Below are 6968 nucleotides of genomic sequence, written 5' to 3' on the forward strand. Positions count from 1 at the left end.
TCTTTAGGTTTTTTTTTAAGTCTTAAAAATAGAAGCGAACCGAAACTCTCTCTTTTTTTTTTTTTTTTTTTTTTTTTAAGAGGACCTTCATAAGCCCAGGAAAGCCACAAGGCCTGGAGACGAACCTTCCTAACCCGCCCTCGCTACCTCTGGACCACCAGCTCGGGCGTCCTCCTTCCCAGAATCTCAGCCCTCCGTTGGAGGCCGGGGAGGGATGTTCTGGTGCTCCTCCAGGGCCTGGCTGGGCCGTGCCACAGCTCCTGGAGGGCTTTGCTCCTCAAACCGCTGGCGGGCGGCACCGGGGGGGAAACGCGGCAGTCCTGCCCGGGGATGGATGGATGGGGAGGGGGGGCTCCTCGCCATCAGTAGGGCCTCCAGACGGCCTCCTCCAGCCGCGCCGTGCTGGCCATGTTGGTGGGGGAGTTGCTGTGGCTGCCCTCGGCCTCCACCACGTCGCTCTGGTTGGGCAGGTTGGGGTTGAGAAGCGTGGAGCCCGTGGAGGCGTTGGTGCAGGGCGGGTGGATGCGCGGCGGGGAGCGCTCGCCGCCGGAGATCATGGAGAACTGGTAGGAGCCGGCGGAGGTGCCGTAGTACAGGTGGTAGGAAGGGGAGCCGGCCTGGAAGGGGCCGCCCTGCGCCTGCGAGGAGCCGGGGTAGGGCGGCGGGAGGTACGTGTGGTATCTGGTGGCCGTGGACATGGCCGACATGCCGATGCCGATGCCCGAGCTGACCGGGGTGGGTGTGTAGGTGAAGGCCCCCGGGTAGTGCATCCGCGGGTCCGAGATGGACGGCAGCGCCGGGAAGGAGCGGTCGATGCCCACCCGGGGGTCGCTGAAGGCGGTCAGGTCCGAAGCACCTGGGGCGGGGAGGGAGAGCCGGACAGGCGAGTCGGTTAAAGGGTCCCAGAATCCCAGGATCCCTGAGGTGGGAAAAGCCCTGTGGGATCGTCTAAATCCACCCCCATGCCCCGTCCCCACCTTGTCCCCCAGCCCAGAGCACTGAGTGCCACGGCCAGGCCTGCCTTGGACACCTGCAGGGCTGGGCACTCCAAACCTCCCTGGGCAGCCCCTGCCAAGGCCTGACCACCCTTTCCAGCCACAAATTCCTCCTCCTGGCCAACCTGAGCCTCCCCTGGCACAGCTCGAGACTATGTCCCCTCATTCATAGGACAGTCAAATCCTGCTCCACTTTGTCTGACATGCTTGGAATTACGTCCAGTCCCTTCAAATCTTCCCCTGGTGTGCACGGATTAAACAAGCAGAGCAGATAATGACCCCTTTGGGAAGGATCTCCATCGTGACTCAGCTGAATGGAAGGTGTCAGTCCCTAATCTCTGTGATTAAAATAACAGCAACGACAATAATAACAACAATAATTATGAGAAAATCTTTCCAGAAGACGAGTTCTACTGTCAGGCAAGGCGTGGAGTGTGCAGAAGAGGAGCCACGTGCTGAAGGCAACGCTCGTGAGGAGAAGCTGAGGGAAAAACCAAGCTCTTGGCTCTCACCACTCCGAGCTCTGAAAGCTCATCAGCGACACGTCAACCCTCTGATGAGTTTCTGTGAATTCCTTAGGAAAGCTCTTCTGCTTCCTTTTTGAGTTTGACCTCCATTTTTTAACGACAGATTAATGGGAAAGCATTTCCTTTCCCTGGACACCGGCACGTGGCGTGGAACAGCAGGAGCTTCGGAGCAGCCAAGGCTAAAGGTGGCATCTGGAGACCTGCCAGACTTTAAATGACTCTTCCACACCTCATTCCTGGGAAAGAAATCAAACTTCCTACCTGGACACATCACTTTGCAGATGAGGGTTTGTTCTGCCCCGGCAAATAGCAGATTAATGACACTTAATGTCAAGATATTTCTAATACGTCCCAGGTTGGGTCTTTCTCTTGGGAGGCTTGGGATGGGAGGGCCCGAAAAACTCCTCCAGTTTGCTCTTTGTTCTGACAAGGAGGAATTGCTTAGACAGACACCAGGTGTGTGTGACAGCCAAGAACAGGGAAAATCTTGTGGCAGACTTTTCTAGGAATACTGGAGGGCATTTAATACAGAAGCAGCACTTTGGAAGCGCTGTGAGAAACACCCCCCAAAGGATGTGTAAAGATGAGCTTTGTGGGGGGCTCCTGTGCCACGAGCTCTGGGATGGCCCTGCTGTATTTTCAGCTGTTTCTGGGATGCAATTAACGCCCAGACCCGACAAACAATTTACTTTTGGTGTGCATCCTCCCCGTCAGTCTTTCAAAGCAGGCTCTATACGACAACAAAACAGGCTGGAGCACGTTCAAGTGGCTCTCTCTGATCTCAGAAGAAGCCCTGAGAGCTCAAACCAGAGCAAGATGTGCAGCCTAAGGAGGGATTTCTGCAAAAGCTGTATGCAAATTGGAATTTTATGGCTCTCATCGGTTCTAAGAAAACTCCTGCTGTTGCACACGCACAGATTGGGTCAATATGTGTGGGTTTGAGGCAGCACATGGGCGGCTGGGATGATGGAACCGGGGGGGGGTGGCTTTCACTTTCAGGTTTTCTCTGTCGGCTTGTAAAGCTCTGCAGCACAGTCTGATGGAGATGTAACCTGCCAATCCAACATGCAACACTTAAAATGTCAACCTTCCCCCCCATCCTGCAGTCGGTGTGTCCACCCATAACCTGCTGTGCTCTGGCCTGAATTTAAAAGGAGGGAGGGAAGCAGAACTGGAATATCTGTGGCATTCGTTTCTTGGCAGAAAGGGGAGTTCTTCAGCAACCCAAACAGTTTTTTTTTATAGCTCCACCTGTCTTCAAAATGCTGCTTTCTCCTCTTTTCTCTTCCTTTTTGACAATGGTGTGTTGAGCTCCAAACCTGGGCTGGTGGAAGGTGTCCCTGCCCATGGCAGGGGGTTGGAACTGGATGATCTTTTAAGGTCCCTTCCAACCCAATCCAGTCTGTGATTCAGGTTGGCCAGGAGGAGGAATTTCCTGCTGGAAAGAGCGGTCCAGGGGCTGCCCAGGGAGGTTTGGAGTGCCCAGCCCTGCAGGTGTCCAAGGCAGGCCTGGCTGTGGCACTCAGTGCTCTGGGCTGGGGGACAAGGTGGGGATGGGGCACAGGGGGGATCCACGGGCTGGGAGGGCTTTTCCAACCCCAATAATTCTGCAGTTCACTGATTAAAGGGGTGATTAATTCATCAAAACGCGATTCATTTACCCCAAGGTGACTCATTTACTAAAATTCTCCCTTTCTTTACTCCTTTCACACACCCCCCCTCAGACCCTGGGGCGGGCACCTCGGGCGGGCCGTGGTGGCACCGGGGACGGCACCGGCAGAGCCACCTCCCTTGGGGGGGCTGTGGGGACCCTCCCCGTGGCGTGGGGGAAGCAGGGCTGGGGGTACTCACCGGAGAGGCGGCTGGAGAGCTCGGCAGTGAGCGAGGACATGCCGCCCGCCCTGCCCGGAGAGATCGGCGTGGCCGGGTGCACCGAGGGCGCGGCGATGGAGCCCAGGTACTGGTAGGACTGGTCGTAGGACCACGGCGGGGACGGCTGCACCTGCCTCGTGTCTGCAACCAGAAACAGACCTATAGGCCGTTGTTGGGAATGGCGAAAGTTGGCAAGCAAAGCTCTCAGAGCCCAGAGAACGCCCGCGGTGATCACCCCCACCCTCTGCCAGGAGACCTGAGAGCGAAGGGCTTTCTAAAATATTATCTGTGAGTTTTGGTCATTTGAATGTTTTTTTGTTTGTTTGTTTGTTTGTTTTTTCTATTTTTGTTTTGTTTTGTTCGCTATTTCACGTTAACGGCGGGAAAGGAAACAGCTCAGGGGGGAAAACAGGTTAGGATTTCCAAGGGGAAAAGCTGTTCCTCGTGAGGATTTGGGCCTGTGGGCTCGCAGCCCTTTCAGCCAAAAAAAGGTGTCCTGCAGCGCAGCAAGGAGGCAGAACTGCTGAACTGGGAGTGTTTCTCTGCAAGGGTGTGAATAGAGAGAGAAAAACTTGATGAAATTCTGTCTGTGTGTGAGAGACAGAGGTGGGGAGCGACACCGGTGTCCTGCAAGAAGGCAGATCGAGTGGGTGAACAGGAGGGAAGGATAGGAATTCCTCAGCCTGTGGAAAATCCTGGGCTTTAGGAAAGCAACAGGTGTTTTGCACATCTGCTTTGCACACCCTGAAATACAGAAATAAATTCCGAGTGATGGGTACAGATGCAGAAACACATTTTAGAAACACAAAGCGTTACACAAAATCTGTGACACTGCTGAGCTGAGAATTGTGGAATCATGGAATGGGTTGGGTTGGAAGGAACCTTAAAATGATGCAGTCTCAACCCCCTGCCATGGGCAGGGACACCTTCCACCAGCCCAGGTTGCTCCAAGCCCCATCCAACCTGGCCTGGGACACTTCCAGGGATCCAGGGGCAGCCACAGCTTCTCTGCCCAACCTGTGCCAGGGCCTGCCCACCCTCCCAGCCAGCAATTCCTTCCCAATATCCCATCTAACCCTACTCTCCATCAATTTGAAGCCATTCCCTCTTATCCTATCACTGCAATCCCTGATGTGGAAAACCACTATCCCTTTATTTTGTAGCCTCACGAGTGGCTTGGCTGAGGTTTGAACTCAAGAGATTCACCACGGGGACTTTGCCCAAACCAGTTGCATCGATGCAAACCCAACTCTTTTCCTGCTCATTTCCTCTTTGCAATTCCTGGTGGTTTTCAGTGTATGGAAATGTTTAATTTTTGTATAAATCAAAGGAATCGGAGAGATTCCTCCCTCCCCCTCCCCCCTTTACCTACCCGGATTTTTTTTTTTTAAACCTATTTTTAGCAAATTCTTTTCTGTTTTCTTCAGCTTTAAGAGCTGCAGCTCCATCCAGATAATTGCCTTTCTTGAAAAAAAGCAAACGTTGGATGAAACTGTGCTCAGATAAAACTGATACCAGCGTGGAAGGGAAACTTCCCAAGTCTGAGATGAGGACTTTGATCTCCCATCAGAGGGGCCATCTGGAAAAAATTATTTTGTTGTTCTTGATGGAGAGGAGTTTTTACATTTTGTTTGCTTCGGCTGTTTACAAGGGGGAAGATTTATGCAAAAACCCCCAAGGTTTTAAAAAATAACCAGGGAAGTCACAAATTGAAACCCAAGTCAAGATTTTTGATTTTGATTTTTTTTTTTTTTTTTTTGGTGAGAAGCATATTCAAATTCAGAAATTATTAATATTTAATTATTTCTTTGCCAGACAGGCTCCCTTAAAAATAAAACCAGTTGGCAACCTCCAACTGCATGGAATGGACTCCAGCAGGAACAAAAAGGCCCAGCAGAAAGCCTTGTAATGTTCTGAGCTGCAGCATCACCTGATTGTTAATGTATGGTCAGGGTTTATTAAAGATCACAGGGGAGAGAGAAGAGGGAATTCACTCTCCAGAGGTGGCATTAGGGTAAATACCACAAAGCAGCCACAGAGGAAGCAAGGCCTTGTCACACATTTACCAGACACTGAAAATTCTCCACTGAAATATGGTTTCTTTCTTTTAGTGCCACCAGAATTAGCATCACAGAATCCCAGGGTGGGTGAGGTTGGAAGGGCCCACAGAGGGTCATCTGCTCCAGCAGGGCCAGCCCAGAGCACAGGGCACAGGATGGGGCTGGAATATCCCCAGGGAGGAGATTCCACCCCCTCTGGACAATCTGTTCAGGGCTGGGTCACTGCCCAGCCAAGAAGTTCTTCCTCCTGTGCAGGTGGAACTTGCTGGGCATCAGTTCCTGCCCCTTCCTCTTGTGCCCCCCCCCAAGCAGAGCCTGGTCTAAAAACCAAGTAACAGCCCCTGAACGTGCCCAGAAACATCCAGGAAGAGTCTCTAACTGAGATACCCGACCTGCCTCATCCATTTGCTGTGATTATTGACCTCTGGGCCACTCAAAGCAGTGACAGCCCGCCACAGAGACCCCCTTTATTAATCTCCTCATCCCATTAAGTCTTTTCTTAAGTGAAGGTTCAAACTACCAATCAATTTTCCATCTCGGGTACCTGCGTATTCCCCAATCCCTGTGTTTGCTCTTAAGGATTCACCTTCTGGCATCAGGCTGGTTAACGAGTTGCAATCCATGCAGGGATGTTAATACAGTGCATTATATTGCATGCACACATGGGAGCAGGTTGTGCTGACCAATCCCAGGCATCACCCTCGCTGTTTTTTAATAAAAAAGTATCCCTGGAATAGCATTTTTATGGAGTGGTTTCAGTATCACGAGGCACACTCAGCTCAGATCTGGACTTGGGGGGCAGGGGGTGCCTCAAGCAGTGTTTTATTCCCGGGATATCTGCTTTCCTTCAGCTTTCAGGATACCTAAAATTAAACGGGAATGGGTTTGAATTGGACACAGGAGGAGGCTGGACAAAAAAAAAAAAACCGCAACGAGCTCTTTCCTGCTTTCCCGATGGGGAGGAGCAAAGCTCAGGAGCAGGGGGCTTGGCCTGGGAAAACGCGCGTGTTCTTCCACGTGGCTTGAAGATCGTTTGGTGGAAACGAGGTGCAAATAAGCGGGAGCTGCTTCCCAGCTCTCGGAACGTCCCTGATTTGCCGGGAGAGCCACTTCAACAAAGGGAAGGAACAGGGCTGTGGGTCCCCACCGTTCTAAGGCCAAACAGGATTCCCCCCAAAATCACCGACAAGAGGATCAAACCGGCACGAAACCAAGGGAGTTGCTCCGCTTGGTGCCCGATCCTCCCGGCGCTTCTCCCATTAGCGGCTGCTTCCCGTTTCTGCCTTTTTTCTTTTTTTTTTTTTTTTTTTTTTTTTTTTTTACGGTGTGAGAAAACGTCTTTTAAAACCCCATGAAAACAGTCATTAATCGCTCCGGGCCCCTCCGGGGCGAGAGTTATGGTGCAATAATTCACACCTCGAGCTCTCCCGGCCTCTCTCGCCTCCCTCCCCGACAACCCATTAAGCACAAAGGGCTGAACCTCCTTTTCGTGCCCCGTCATGTTTTACGGCCCC

At 52.2% G+C, this 6968-nt stretch overlaps 1 protein-coding gene across 1 annotated transcript; it reads right to left on the reverse strand.

Moving 5' to 3' along the window:
• Positions 1–362: 362 nt before the first annotated feature.
• Positions 363–6955, reverse strand: LOC114071857 (runt-related transcription factor 1-like). The gene is made up of 3 exons (XM_027909747.1): positions 6871–6955; positions 3374–3553; positions 363–856 (listed from the first exon to the last, which is right to left on the reverse strand). Exons 1-3 carry the CDS (start codon positions 6953–6955, stop codon positions 363–365), a joined length of 759 nt encoding a protein of 252 aa, XP_027765548.1.
• Between the last annotated feature and the right edge of the window lie 13 nt (positions 6956–6968).

This window comes from Empidonax traillii, unplaced genomic scaffold (assembly GCF_003031625.1).
Source record: "Empidonax traillii isolate 1590-97213 ecotype Southwest subspecies unplaced genomic scaffold, ASM303162v1 scaffold2344:size34771, whole genome shotgun sequence".
NCBI lineage: Eukaryota > Metazoa > Chordata > Aves > Passeriformes > Tyrannidae > Empidonax > Empidonax traillii.

Bases quoted from the DNA above. Each gene is read 5' to 3' on its own strand.
- LOC114071857 (XM_027909747.1), bottom strand. From the start codon at position 6,955: ATGACGGGGCACGAAAAGGAGGTTCAGCCCTTTGTGCTTAATGGGTTG. The intron at 3,554-6,870 runs GTGTGAATTATT...AACGGCCTATAG, and splicing joins AGAGGCCGGGAGAGCTCGAG to GTCTGTTTCTGGTTGCAGAC. The intron at 857-3,373 runs GTGAGTACCCCC...TCCCCGCCCCAG, and splicing joins GCTCTCCAGCCGCCTCTCCG to GTGCTTCGGACCTGACCGCC.